This window comes from Papio anubis, chromosome 14 (genome assembly GCF_008728515.1).
Source record: "Papio anubis isolate 15944 chromosome 14, Panubis1.0, whole genome shotgun sequence".
NCBI classification, from domain to species: domain Eukaryota; kingdom Metazoa; phylum Chordata; class Mammalia; order Primates; family Cercopithecidae; genus Papio; species Papio anubis.
The window spans coordinates 73,767,325-73,783,540 of record NC_044989.1 but is presented as its reverse complement, the minus strand read 5'-3'; the positions used below and the strand labels follow the sequence as shown (position 1 = coordinate 73,783,540).

General features: G+C 37.5%; 1 protein-coding gene across 1 annotated transcript in view; it reads right to left on the bottom strand.

The window, feature by feature from the left end:
• Nucleotides 1-16,216, bottom strand: part of ALMS1 (ALMS1 centrosome and basal body associated protein) — a 221,054-nt gene that overhangs the window by 194,483 nt on the left and 10,355 nt on the right. The window contains exon 2 of the mRNA XM_031655501.1: nt 789-914. Coding sequence (XP_031511361.1) covers nt 789-914 — 126 coding nt within the window. The remainder of the gene's footprint in view (nt 1-788; nt 915-16,216) is intronic.

The window sequence follows — 16,216 nt, the reverse complement described above, 5'->3', positions numbered from 1 at the left end:
TTCAAAATAAATTTTAAAATAAATATTTTTAAATGTTTTAATTTCTTGTATGCTAAATATCTATATAGATAATCCACATAAACAAAAGCTCTTAAGAATACTTGTGAAGAATATAAAGAGTCCTGAGGCCACGCACAGTGGCTCATGCCTGTAATCTCAATAGCTTTAGGAGGCCAAGGCGAGAGGATCGCTTGAGGCCAGGAATGCAAGACCAGCCCAGTAAACATAGAGAGACCCCATCTCTATAAAAAAAATTTTAAATAAAAATAAAAATAAAAGTCCTGAGATCTGCCTTCAAAAAAAGTGAACTGCTCTTCTACATATACATAAAGTTTACAACAATCTATTAGAAAAATAGAATATTTGGCTGAGAGTGGTAGCTCACTTCTGTAATCCTAGCACTTTGGGAGGCCAAGGTGAAGGATCATTTGAGGCCAAGAGCTCAAGACCAGCCTAGGCAACAAAGTGAGACTCCATCTATAAAAAATGTAAAAAAAAATAATTAGGTGAGTTTGATGGTGTATGTCTGTAACTAAAGAGGCTGAGGCAGGAGGATCACTTGATCCCAGAAGTTGGAGGGTGCAGTAAGTTATGATCATGCCACTGCATTCCAGCCTGGGTGACAGAGTGAGACCCTGTCTTAAAAAAAAAAAAAAAAGACAGAAAAGAAAACAAAACAGAATATTAATGAATATTAATTTATTTCTTTCCATTCTTCATAGCTAAATCAGAATTTCTTGTGCTGCTTATCAAAAAAATTAAAAGTTAGCCAGTTACAGAAGACATACCTGATCATCCCCAGAACCCTGCTGAGCTGTTGTTTCCAAACAGACCACATTAGTATCAGAAATTTGTGTTCTACTATTGCCTTGATATAATATCTGTTGCCATACATGACAGGTCAATGGAACAATCTGAAAATCAAAAGCAGACTTAAATAGAGTAATAACACAATCACTATGATTATACAACAAAAATAAACTAATATTTAGGCCATATTTCCCAGTTCATAAAGCCCTTTCACATATATGACATTTTGATTTCACAACCATTATACAAGCTATTATCCTTACTTAAAAATAAGGAAACAGGGACTTAAGGTTACTCAGTTAGGACACAATATACTTTGCATAAACCACAGCAGCTCCTTAACCTCCTTTACCCACAGAGGTAAAAGAAGCAAACAGAAACAAGCAAGTTGTCTATTTTTAAATCTTACTGGTTGAGACAATTAAAACTCAACCCCAATAATAGGGATTGAAATCAACTCATAGCACAGGAAGTGGGAACAAAAGTCAGGATCATTTTGTGAAGTAAGGGTTTGGAGCAGCACTCTCCTGCTAGTGAAAGAAGGCAATAAAAGTTGTGACCATAGCCTAAGGCTGAAGGAACACAAATGGACAGATTACAGGCAATAAAACAAAAATGACCTGGTCAAGCCACCCACTGGTTCAGGGATTGGTTCTTGAGATTTTTCCCAATATCCCTGAAGAATAAGAACCCAGAGTTTCCAATATAAGATTTCCTTCTAAAGAAGCAGCCATAAGGGACAAAGCAGAAACAACCACAAAAGCGCGCAGGTAGAGAAGAATGCACACAAAGAGAAAACAAAATAACCCTCTTACTAAAAATTAGATTACAAACTATACTTCCAAAGGACTTTAAAATAGTATCTCAGATCCTCCAAGAGATAAAGAAAGATACAAGGTGCGCAGTGGCTTACACTGTAATCCCAGCACTTTGGGAGGCCGAGGCAGGAGGATCACCTGAGATCAGGAGTTCCAGACCTGGCCAACACGGCAAAACCCCATCTCTACTAAAAGTACAAAAATTAGCCAGGCGTGATGGCATGCACCTGTAAAAGGGAAAATTAAAACATTCACAGATAAACAAAAGCTGAGAGAGTTCATTACCACTAGACCTCACCTGGAAGAAATGCTAATGGCAGTCCTTCAAGTTGAAATTAAAGGATGCTAGATAGTAACTTTAATCATAGGAAAATATAAAGTTCTCTGGTAAAAGTAAATATATGGGCAAATATAAAAACATACTATTTTAATTCTGGTGAGTAACTCCACCTTAATTTTTTTATAGGATTTAAAAGACAAAACATAAAAATTAACTATAAATCTACATGCTATGATTTGAGTATCTGTCCCCTCTAAAACTCATGTTAAAACTTAATCCACAACATGGCAGTATTGAGGGGTGGAACCTTTCAGAGGTGATTGGGTCATGAGGGATCTGGGCTCTCATGAACGAATTAATCATGAGGGCAGATTTGAACGGCTCAATGACTTGATGGATTAATGGATTAATGGCTTATCATGAGAGTGGACTGGTAGCTTTATACGAAGAGAAAGACAGACCTGAGCTAGCATGGCCAACCCCCTCACCATGTGCCCTGCACCACCTCAGGATTCTGCAGAGTCCTCACCAGCAAGAAGGCCCTCATCAGGCCCTCACCCTTGACCTTGGATTTCTCAGCCTCCATAACTTTTAAAAATAAACTACCTAGTTTCAAGTATTGTTATAAGCAAGAGAAAACAAACTAAGAAAGTATGTTAATGATTAAACAATATATAAACATGTTACTTGTGACACCAGTAAAATGTTGTTAACAGGGTACTAATACTTTGGCCGGGTACAAGCTCATGCCTGTAATCCAGCACTTTGGGAGGCAAGGCAAGTAGATCACTTGAGGTCAGGAGTTTGAGACCAGCCTGGCCAACAATGGCAAAACCCCATCTCTGCTAAAAACGTAAACATTAGTCAGGCATGGTGGCCTGACTACTTGGAAGACTACAAGTCCCAGCTACTTGGAAGACTAAGGCAGCAGAATCACTTGAACCTGGGAGGTGGAGGTTGGGGGGCACAGCTATAAAGGACTAGAGTTTTTATATGTGATTGAAGTGAAGTTGTTACTAGTTTAAACAGGTTGTTATCCTCCTAAGTTTTATGATATTCTCATGGTAACGACAAAGAAAATAGCTATAGAATATACGCAAAAGGAAATAAGAGAATCAAAATATATCCCTACCAAAAAAATTGACTAAACACAAAGAAAGGTAGAAGGGGAGGAAATGAAAAACAAGCTATGAAAGGACAAAGAAATTACCAAAAAAAAAAAAAAAATTCCATAGGATTAAAAAACAGGACCCAACTATATGCTGCCCTTTAAAAGACACTTTGGAACTAAAGACACACACAGCCTCTAAGTAAAAAGATTCAAAAAGATATTCCATGCAAATGGTAACCAAAAGAGAGCCGTGGTAGCTACACTAATATCAGACAAAATAAATTTTTAAAGAAAACTGATACTATAGACAAAGAAGAACATTATGGGGTCAATGCACAAATAAGATAGAGTAATTATATATGTATCAAACATTGGAGCTTCTAAATACTTAAAGCAAACATTGATAAAATTGAAGGGAGCTCTCCAAAAACAGTGACAGACTTCAATAACCAACTTTCCATGATGGATAGAACAATGAGATCAATAAGGAAAGAAAAGACCTGAACAGCACTACAGACCAATTGGACCTAACATACATATACAGAACATTCCACCCAACAACAGCACAATATACATTCTTCTCAAGTGCACATGAAATATTCCCCAGGATATGCCACATGTTAGGCCACAAAGTATTAGGTATCTTTTCTGATCACAACAGAATGAAACTAGAAGGTAGCTGCAGAAAGAAAAGTGGAAAATCAAGAAATTTGTAGAAATTAAACAACAAACTCTTAAAAAGACAACGGGTCAAGGAAGAAGTAACAAAGGAAGTAAGAAAATAAATTACGACAAAAATGAAAGCACAAAATACCAAAGCTTATGGAATGTAGCAAAAGTAGGACTAAGAAGGTAATCTACAGTTGTAAATGTCTATATTAAAAAAAAAAAAATTCATGTCAACAATCTAACATTACACCTTGAAGAACTAGAAAAAGAAACTAAACCCAAAGTGATTAGAAGGAAAAAAATAAAAAAGATTAGAGCAGAGATAAAGAAAAGAGAATAGAAAAACAGTAGGAAAAAATCAAGAAAACCAATAGTTATTTGAAAATATCAACAAAACTGACAAACCTTTAGCTAGACTGACTAAGAAAAAGAAATGCCTCAAATAACTAAAATCAGAAATGAAAGAGGTGACGACATGACAACCAATGCCATAGAAATAAAAAGGATTATAGGAGAATACTATGAACAACTGTACTCCAACTAATTGGACAGCCTAGAAGAAACAGATCAATTCCTAGAAACATACAGCCTACCAAGACTGAGTAACATGAAAAAATAAGAAAATCTCAACAGACCAGTAACAAGGAAATTGAATCAATAATCCAAAACCTCCCAACAAAGAAAAGCCCATGGCCGCGCACAGTGGCTCACACCTGTAATCCAGTACTTTGGAAGGCCAAGGCAGGAGAAACGCTTGAGCTCAGGAGTTAGAAACCAGCCTGGGCAACATGGTGAGATCCCGTCTCTGCTAAAGATACAAAGAAAATAGCTGGACATAATGGTGCTTGCCTGTGGTACCAGCTACTTAGGAGGCTGAGGTGGGAGGATTGCTTGAGCCTGGAGGGCAGAGGTTGCAGTGAGCTAAGATTGCAACACTGCACTCCAGCCTGGGTGACAAAGAAAGACCCTGTCTCCAAAAAAAAAAAAAAAAGCCCAGGACAAGAAAGCTAGCTTCACTGGAGAATTCTACCATACATTTAAAGAAGAATTAACACCAATCCTCCTGGAACAATCCCAAAAAATTGCAGAGGAGGGAACACTTCCGAATCATTCTATGAGGCCGAATCATTCTATAAGGCCTAATACCAAAGTCAGACAAAGACATTAGAAGACTATAAACCAATATCCCTGATGAATATTGATGTAAAAATCCTCAACAAAATAGCACCAATAAGAATTCAGCATACATTAAAAGGATTACACACTATGACCAAGTAGAATTCTTGGAATACAAGGATGGTTCAACATACAAAAATTGATCAACGTAATACACCACATTAACGGAAGGACAAAACCACATGATCATTTCAAATGAAACAGAAATAGCACTTCACAAAATTCAACACCCTTTCATTATTTAAAAAAAAAAAAAGTCAACAGACTACAAACAGAAGAAAACTACCTCAACATAATAAAAGCTATATGTCCCACAGCTCATATCATACTCAATGGTGAAAAACCGAAAACTTTTCCTCTAAGATCAGAAACAAGACAAAGATGCTTGCGCTCACCCTTCTACTCAACACAGTATTGGAATTGGAATGCAATTAGGCAAGAAAAAGAAATATAAATTGAAAGGAAAAAAGTCCTATATACTGAAAACCCCCCACAAGACTCCAAAATCGACACTGTTAGAATAAACAGGCCGGGCACAGTGGCTCACGCCTGTAATTCCAGCACTTTGGGAGGCCAAAGTGGGTGGATCACTTGAGGTCAGGAGTTTGAGACAACCCTGACCAACAATGGCGAAACCCCATCTCTGCTAAAATACAAACATTAGCCAGGTGTGGCAGCGCACCTGTAGTACTAGCTACTTGGGAAGCTGAGGCAGGAGAATCACTTGAACCCAGGAGGTGGAGGTTGCAGTGAGCAGGGATCGAGCCACCGCACTCCAGCCTGGGCAACAGAGTGAGACTCTGTCTCAAAAAAAAAAAAAAAAAAAAGAATAAACCCAGTAAAGTCGCAGGATACAAACTCAATATATGAAAATCAGTTGCACTTCTGTACACAAATAACTACTTATATGAAAAAGAAATCAAGAAAACCATCCCACTTATGATAGCACCAAAAAACAAAATAAAAAGACTTAGAAATAAATGTAACCAAGAAGGCAACAGATCTATCCACTGAAAACTGCAAAACTAATGAAAGAAATTAAGGACACAAATAAACAGAGATATTCCATGTTTATGGACTGAAATAATTAATAATGTTAAAATGTATGTACTAGCCAAAGCAACACAAAGTCAATGCAATCCTTATGAAAATTCCAATGGCATTTTTCACAAAAATAGAAAAAAAAATCTAAAATTCATGTAGAACCACAAAAGACTCTAAAGAGCCAAAGTAATTCTGTAAGACAAAAACAAAGTTGGAGGAAGTACACTTCCTGGTTTCAAATTATATTACAAAGTTATAGTAACCCAAACAGTGTGGTACTGGAATAAAAAACAGACATGTAAACCAGTGGAACAGAATAGAGAGAGAAAAATAAACCCAAGCATATATGATTCGCTAATTTCTGACAAGGGCACCAAGAAGACACAATAGGGAATAGAAGGTCTCTTCAAATAACGGTGCTGAGAAAATTAAATTTCCACATGCAAAAGAATGAAACTGGACCTTTACCTTACACCATCAGCAAAAATCAACTCAAAGTTGATTAAAGAACTCAACATGAAGACTTAAAACCATAAAACTCCCAGAAGAAAATATATGGGAAAAGCTCCTTGACATTTGTCTTGGCAATGTTTTTTTTTTTTGGATATCACAACAAAAGCTCAGGCTACTAAAGCAAAAATAGGTAAATGGAACTAAATCAAGCTAAAGAGTTTCAAATCTAAGTAAACAACAAAATGAAAAGACAGTCTACTACAGATGAGGAGAAAATATCTGCAAACCATATAATATCTGATAAGGAGTCAATTTCCACAACATATAAAGAACTCGTGCAACTCAGTAGAAGAAAAACAAATGACCTAATTTTAGAATGGGCAAAGGACCTGAATAAACATTTCTCCAAAACAGAAAAAAAAGAAAAGAAAAATGGCCAACCAGTATAGGAAAAGATGCTCAACATTACTATCATCAGGGAAATGCAAATTAAAACCATAATGAAATATCATCTCACACTTGTTAGAATGGCTATTATTTAAAAAACAAAAAGATTCAAGAGATAAGTGTTGGCAAGGGTGTGGAAAAAAGAGAACCCTTGTACACGGTTGGTGGCAATGTAAACCAGTGCAGCAATTGCGGAAAACAGTGTAAAGTTTTCTAAAGTAATTAAAAATAGAATTACCATTGGGCATGCTGGCTCACGCCTTTAATCCCAACACTCTGGGAGGCCAACATGGGCAGATCACTTGAGGTCAGGAGTTTGAGACCAGCTTGGCCAACATGGCGAAACCCCGCCTCTATTAAAAATACAAAAATCAACCAGGCAGGGTAGTGCACAACTGTAACCCCTGCTACTCAGGAGGCTGAGACACAAGAATCACTTGAATTCGGGAGGCGGAGGTTGCAGTGAGTTGAGAACGCACCACTGCACTCCAGCCTGAGCAACAGAGCGAGATTCTGTCTTAAAAAAAAAAAAAAAAGAAAGAAAGAAAAGTACTACTGTATGACCTAGCAATTCCATTTCTGGGAAAAACCTAAAGAAAATGAAACCACTACCTCATACAGATACCTGCACTCCCGTGTTCACTGCGCATTATCACAATAGCTATGAACACAACTAAAGTATCCTTTGATGAATAAACTATGAGATACACACACATACACTCACACTCACACACATACACACACACACATACACACGGGGAGGGGAAGGGGAAAGGGGAGGAATATTATTCAACCTTAAAAAGGAAGGTGATCTTGCCATTTGTCACATGAATAAACCTGGAAGATAGAAAAATACTGCATGATCTCACTTATACATGAAATCTATTTTTTAAAGTCAAGTACAAAGAAGTAGAAGTGAGGAACAGGGGAAGAAATGGGGAGATGTAGGTCAGAGGATTCAAAGTTGCAGGTATGATGGACAAGCAAGTTTAGCAATTCAATGTAAAATATAAGCACTATAGTTAATAATATTGTATTATATTTAGGATTCTTGCTAAAAGGAATTTAGATGCTCTTGCAACCAAAAAAAGGGCAGCAACTATGTGAAATAATGAATATGTTAACTTGCTTGACTATGGCAACCATTTCACTAAGTATATGTATATCAAAACATCATGTTGTATAAATATATACAATAAAGGAAAAAATAAACTAGAAATCAGTAACAGAAAAATAGCTGGAAAATCCCAACATACTTAAGAGATTAAACAACGTATTTCTAAATAGCATGTGAGTCAACGAAGAACTCTCAAAAGAAATTTTAAAATATTTTAACTAAATAAAAGTAAGAATACAACTTAACAAAATTCGTGATGCAGCAAAAGCAGTGCTTACTGGGAAATTTATAAGACTGAATGTATATATTAGGGAAAAAATCTGAAATCGATTATCAAAGCTTCCAACTTAGGAAACTAGAAAAAGAAGAATAAATCATACCTAAAGTGAGGAGAAGAAAATAAAAAAAAAGTAGAGCAGAAATCAATGAAATTGAGAACAGCAAACAAAGAGAAAATCAGTGAAAGCTTAAATGCTGGTTCTTTTGAAAAGATCAGTAAAATCAATAAACCTCTAGCCAGGCTAATAAAACAAGATAAAGGATGCAAATTATAAACATCAAAAATGAGGCCAGGCATGGTGGCTCACTCCTGTAATCCCAGCACTTTGGGAGGCCAGGGTGGGCAGATCACTTGAAGCCAGGAGTTCGAGACCAGCCTGGACAATGTGGTGAAACCCTAAATCTACTAAAAATGCAAAAATTAGCTGGTCATAGTGGCACACACCTGTAATCCCAGCTACTGAGGTGGATGAGGCACAAGAATCACTTGAACCCAGGAAGCAGAGGTTGCAGTGAGGGAGACTGCACCACTGCACTCCAGCCTGGGTGACACAGCAAGTCTGTCTCAAAAAAAAAAAGAAAGAAAGAGAGGATATCACAACAGATCCCATGGACATTAAAAGGATAATAAAGGAACACTATAAACAACTCTATGCCCACAAATTTGATAGCCAAGATAAAATAAATGATTTCTTAAAAGAGACAATCTGGGCCAGGCGCAGTGGCTCACGCCTGTAATCCCAGCACTTTGGGAGGCCGAGACGGGCGGATCACGAGGTCAGGAGATTGAGACCATCCTGGCTAACACAGTGAAACCCCATCTCTACTAAAAATAGAAAAAATTAGCCGGGTGCGGTAGCGGGCGCCTATAGTCCCAGCTACATGGGAGGCTGAGGCAGGAGAATGGTGTGAACCGGGGAGGCAGAGCTTGCAGTGAGCTGAGATTGCGCCACTGCACTCCAGCCTGGGCAACAGAGCGAGACTCTGTCTCAATAAAAAAATAAATAAATAAATAAATAAAAAGAAAAGAGACAATCTGTCAAATCTGACACAAAAAACAGACAAAATGAATAGGCCTATATCTATTAAAAACACTGACTCATGAATTAATAGCCTTCTAAAACACAAAGCAGCAAACCCAGACAGGTTCACTGGTAATGTTACAAAACCCTGAAGGAGGAAATTGTACCAGTTCTCTAAAATCTCTCAGAAGACAGACTCAGAGAGAATACTTCTTAATCATTCTATGAGGTCTGTATTACCCTACTGCCAATACCAGACAAACACATTACAAAAAAAGAAAGCTACAGACCATTATTTCTCATGAACATCAACGTAAAAATTCTCAGCAAAATATTAGCAAATCAAATTTAACAATGTACAAAAGTATTGTACATCATGACCAAGTGGATTTATCCCACGTATGCAAACTTGATTTAACATTCAAAAATCAGTTAAGGCTGGGCACAGTGGCTCCCACCTGTAATTCCAGCACTTTGAGAGGCCAAAGTGAGCAGATCACTTGAGCTCAGGAGTTCGAGACCAGCCTGGGCAATAAAGTGAGACCCCCGTCTCTAAAAAAAATACAAAAATCAGCCTGGTGTGATGGCACATGCCTGTGGTCCCAGTTACTCAGGAGGCTGAAGTAGGAGGATGGCTTGAGCCTTGGAGGCAGAGGTTGCAATGAACCAAGATCGCACCACTGCACTTTAGCCTGGGTGACAAAGCCAGACCCTGTCTCAAAAAAAAAAAAAAAAATCAATTAATATAATCCATCACATTGACAAGCTTCAGAAGAAAAACTACATGATCATATAATAGATGCAGAAAAAACATTTGACAACCTCTTCACAATAAAAATTCTCATTAAAGTAGGAATACAGGAGAATATTCTCAACTTGATATAGAGTACCTATAAAAAATCCTACAACTAATATCATACCTAATGAAACTTGAAGCTTTCCCTCTAAGATCAAGAACAAGGCAAAGATTCCCTCTCTGATATGGTTTGGATATGTGTCCCTTCCAAATCTCATATTGAAATGTAATCCCCAGTGTTGGAGGTGGGATGTGGTACAAGGAGACTGGATCATGGGGGTAGATCCTTCGTGATTAGTTTAACACCATTCCCTTAGAGGTAAGTGAGCTCTCACACTAAGTTCACAGAAGACCTGGTTGTTTAAAAGAGTGGCACCTCCTCCCTTGCTCCCTGGCTTTTGCTCTCACCATGTGAGACGCCTGCCCCCACTTCACCTTCCACCATGATTATAAGCTCACCAGAAGCAGATGCTGGCACCAAGCTTCTCATACTCTGCAGAACCATGAGTCAATTAAACCTCTTTTCATTGTAACTTACCCAGCCTCAGGTATTTCCTTATAGCAACACAATGATGACCTAATACGCCCTCTCACCACTGTCCAACAGTGTATTGGAGGTCACAGCTAATGCAGTAAGACAAGAAAAGGAAATAAAAGGTACACAGTTTGGGAAGGAGGAAATAAAACTCTCTGTTTGCAGATGACATCACTGTCAGTCCATATAGAAAATTTAGGCCAGGCACAGTGGCTCACGCCTGTAATCTCAGCACTTCGGGAGGCTGAGGAGGGCGGATCGCAAGGTCAGGAGTTTGAGACCAGACTGGCCAACATAGTGAAATCCCATCTCTACTAAAAATACAAAAAAAACAAAAAAAAATTACCCGGGCGTGGTGGCAGGCACCTGTAATCCCAGCTACTCAGGAGGCTGAAGCAGGAGAATCACTTGAACCTGGGAGGTGGAGGTTGCAGTAAGCCGAGATCGCATCACTGCAACTCCAGCCCGGGTGACAGTGCGAGACTCCATCTCAAAAAAAAAAAAAAAAAAGAAAATCCAAAAGAACTGACAAAACTTTCCTGGAACTAATAAGTAAAACTAGCAAAATTGCAGAATATAGGTTAATATATAAAAGTCAATCACTTCCTATATACCAGCAATGACGTGGAATTTGAAGTTAAAAGTACAATACCATTTACGTCAACAACCCAAGAAATGAAATATTTAGGTATAAATCTAACTTAATATATGTAAGATCTGTATGAGGAAAACTATAAAACTTGATGAGTGAAATCAAAGAACTAAATAAATGAGAAGGTATTTCAACTTCATGAAATACTCAATATTGTCAAGATGTCAGTTCTTCCCAACTTGATCTATTAAAGATCAATGCAATCCCAATCAAAATCCCAGCAATATTTAATACACATCAATGAATTCAATCTAAAGTTTATATGGAGAGGCAAAAGACTCCAAATTGGAGGACTGACACTACCCAACTTCAAGACTTACCATAAAGCTACAGTAATAAAGACAGCGTGTATCAGCGAAATAGAGACACACTGATCAATAAAACAGAATTGAAAGCCCAGAAATAGACCCATATAAATGTATTCAATTGATTTTTTGATTAAAAAAATAAACAAAAGGCAATACAATGGAGAAAGTCTTCTCAATAAATGGTGCTGGAACAACTGGACATTTACATGCAAAACAATGAACCCAGACACAGACCTGACATCCTTCACACAAAAAAATTAACTCAATTCAAAGTGCAAAAGTATAAAAAGACCTAAATGCAAAGTGCAAAAGTATAAAACTCCTACAAGATAACATAGGAGAAAATCTAGATGTCCTTGGGTTTGGTGATGGCTTTTTGGATATAATACTAAAGGCATATAATCTATGAAAGAAATAATTGATAAGCTGGACTTAATTAAAAACTTATTCTGCTTTGTGAAAAACACTGTCAAAAGAATAAAAAGACAAGCTATAGACACCTCTCTGATTCAGGATGTTAACAGTGAGGGAGACTATGGGGAGGGGCAGGGCACAGATGAGAACTCTCTGTATTGCCCAGTCAATGTGGCTGTGAACCTAAAACTGCTCTAAAAGATAAAGTCTGTTTAAAAGCAAAACCGCACGCCTGTAATCCCAGCACTCTGGGAGGCCGAGGCAGGTGGATCACCTGAGGTCAGGAGTTCGAGACCAGCCTAACATGGTAAAACCCCATCTCTACTAAATACAAGAAAAAAAAAAATTAGCTGAGCATGGTGGCACATGCCTGTATTCCCAGCTACTTAGGAGGCTGAGGCAGGAGAATCACTTGAATCCATGAGGCAGAGGTTGCAGTGAGCCAAGATAATGCCACTGCACTCCAGCCTGGGCAACAAGAGTGAAATACCATCTTAAAAAACAAAACAAAACAAAAAACAAAAAAACCAGAGGTCTGGTGAAGCATATAAAGAGCTTTGAAGTAATCTAATCATTCCCATCCCCATCTCTCTCTCTCTCTCTCTCTCTCTCTCTCTCTCTCTCTCTCTCTCTCACACACACACACACACACACACACACACACACACAAAAGCTGAACAAACTAAAAAATCAAAACTCTTCTTATATCCATCAGAGAACTGAGATGAAGGACAAACTATTGTTTCAAAAGTTCCAGAGAGATATACACAGAGAATCACAACTTACCAGAGCAGAAACACAAGAACAGAAACCATTGTGGGAACTAACTAGTACTAGGGAAGAAAAAACTAGTATAATTGACAAATTGCTGGAGGTGCAATGCAGACTTTGAGAATCAAAAGCTGCAGGGAAACCAGTCTTACGAAGGGCCTCCATACTTCTGTAAGTTTTATCTCCACAACCCCTAGCATGTTACCACAGTTAAGATGACAGAAAAATACCTACTCCCCAGTTAGGGGGAGGGGGTTGGGGGATACCCATTTTGAATATTCCCAGAGTAGTTTGTTCTTCTTAGAAAACTTGCCCTCAAACTGTTTTACTAGAGCCTAACTAACTAGAGTTTTACAGACTAACTGACCTTAGGGAAAGGAAATACCCAGCTTCAGCCCACTGTAACTTTTGAGGAAGCGGAAGGGAAATAACCAACTCAAGCCCACTGGATCCTTCAACATGGGAGCAGAGAAATAACCAACTCCAGCCCCTTCTAGCCTTCCTGTCTCACCTGTGAGTGGGGGATGAGAAACACTGATGAAGGTCACGGCCCAGAGGAAAGACTGAGACCTAATCATTGGACTAGAGAACACTTCCCCTCACCCCAAAACTTTATCACTGTATCAGTAGGGCTCCTGATAGTAACAGAGGAATGTAACTGAAAGAACACCACATCCCAGATCTTACCTAAGAAGAAATCCTTAGGGAAACCCAAAGCCAACGGGAGATAAAAATCAAGGTCACCAGGGGAAATTTTAGTCTCTGAAACCTATAGTATGGCAAACAGTAAATACAATACAACTTCTAATGAGATAAATAAAGACCTATTTACCTCAGTTCCTTTCACATCCAAGTACATCATGTTTGGTTTTCAACCAAAAATTACAAAGCATACTAAAAGACAAAAGCACAGTTTGGAAGAGACCGAGCAAGCATTACAACCAGACTCAGATATGGCAGATGTTGGAATTTAAGTTTGGGAAGATTAAAACGTTCTGGAGATGGACTGTAGTGATGGTTACACAACAATGTGAATGTACTTAATGCCACTTAAAAAATGGTTAAATGGTCAATTTTATGTTATGTGTATTTTACCACAGTAAAAAAGAAAAAAAAAATCAAGGGGGAAGAAACAAGTAAGCTATTAAACCATGAAAAGACATGGAGGAATTTTAAATGCACATTGCTTAAGTGGCAGAAGTCATTCTGAAAAAGCTACATACTGTAAGGTTCTAATTATATGACATTGCAAAGACAAAACTACAAAAACAGCAAAAATATCAGTGGTTGCCAGGATTTCAGAAATAAGGACGGAACGATGAACAGGTGAAATTCAGGAGATTTTTAGGACAGTGAAATCATTCCATATGACACCACATGTTCCACCATAACAGTGGAAACATGTCATTATTCATTTAAAACCCAAAGAATGTACAAAACGGAGTAAACCTTAATACAAACTATGAATTTTAATAATAATGTATTGGCCAGGTGCAGTGGCTCAAGCCTGTAATCCTAGAACTTTGGGAGGCCAAGGCAGGCAAACCACTTGAGGTCAGAAGTTCGAGCCAGCCTGACCAACATGGTGAAACCTCATCTCTACTAAAAATACAAAAAAATTAGTTGGGCATGGTGGCACATGCCTGTAATCTCAGCTACTTGGGAGGCTGCGGCAGGAGAACTGCATGAACTCGGGAGGCTGAGGTTGCAGTAAGCCAAGACTGTGCCACACTGTATGTTGTCAAAATTTTGTTGATATTTCAAGAGACAGAGCGAGACTCCATCTCAAAGTAAATAAACAAATAAATAATAATGATATGTATCAATACTAGCTCATCAATTACAACAAATATACCACACTACTGCAACACAGAAAGGAGGGAAGGAGGAAGTGGTGAATAACAATTCTGTACTTTCTGCTCAATTTTTCTGTAAGCATATAGCTACTTCCTAAAAAGATCTAATTTTTTTTTTTAAAGAACAGAACATCTAGACAAAACACTAACAAGGAAATATAAGATGTGAACAACACTATAAACAACTAGACCTAGTAAGAATCATAGAACATTCCATCTGAGAGCAGCTTAATATACATTCTTTTTGAGTACAAATGGAACATTCCCCAAGACAGACCATTTGCTAGGCCATAAAACCTCAAAAATTTTAATAATTAAAATCATAAGGTATATTCTCAAATCAAAATGAAATGAATTTAGAAATCAACAACAGAGGAAATCAGAGAAACTCACAAATATGCGGAAAGTAAGCAACAGACTCCTAAACAACCAATAGGTCAAAAAAAAATCATGAAAAAGAATTTTAAGTATTTTAAGATGATAAAAACACATACCAAAACTTATGAGTTGCAACTAAACTGGTACTCAGAGGGAAATTTATAGGTATAAACATGTATATTACAAATAGAATAAAGATCAATATTCTAGTCTTCCATCTTAAACTAGAAAAGAGAAAACTAAACCTGAGCAAAGCAGAAGGGTTCAAATGGAAATAGAGAATAATGAAAAGCAATCAAAACAAAAGATAGTCTCTGGAAATATCAACAAAATTTTAAAACCTTTAACTAGACTCACCAAGGAAAAAAGAGACTCAAACTACCAAAATAAAAAATAAAAAAGGGGACTTCACTGCCAACTTTACAGAAATACAAAGCATTATAAGAGAATATTATTTTTAAACTGTATGTTAACAAATTTGATAACTTAGAGGAGATGGACAAACGCCCAGAAAAATCACACATTACTGAAACTGACTTAAGAAAGAATGGACAATCTGAATAGACCCACAACAAGAAAAAGGAGTGATTAAGTAATTAAAATACTATGTCCCACCCTGCAAAAAAAAAAAAAGACCCCAGACCCATTTGATGTAACCAATCAACCTTTCAAATAATTAACGCCAGTCCTTCACAAACTTTTCCAAAAACAATAGGAATACTTTCAATTCACGTTGAGGTCAATATTACCCTGATACCAAACCAGACAAAGGCATCAAAAGAAAACTACGGACCAATATATCTTACAAATATAGATGGAATAACTCAAACAAAATACAAGCGTGTGTGTGTGTGTGTATTTCTATGACAGGCAACACATAAAATGTTAATACACTGTGACAAAGTGAGTTATTTTCACAAGGCTGGTTTAATAACCTAGTATCAATTCATGTAATACATCGATTAATAGTTTGACAAAATTATTATTAAAAACACTCAAGAAATTAGGGATAGAAACTTCATCAATAATGATAAGGGCATCTATTAAAAACGCACAACTAACATCGTACTCAGAGGTAAAAGAGCGGATGCTTTCTCCCTAAAGCTTGTCTAACCCACAGCCCCAGGACCATGAATGTGGCCCAACACAAATTCGTAAGCCTTCTTAAAACATGACATTTTTGAATCTCTGGGACACATTTAAAGCAGTGTGTAGAGGGAAATTTATAGCACTAAATGCCCACAAGAGAAAGCAGGAAAGATCTAAAATTGACACTCTAA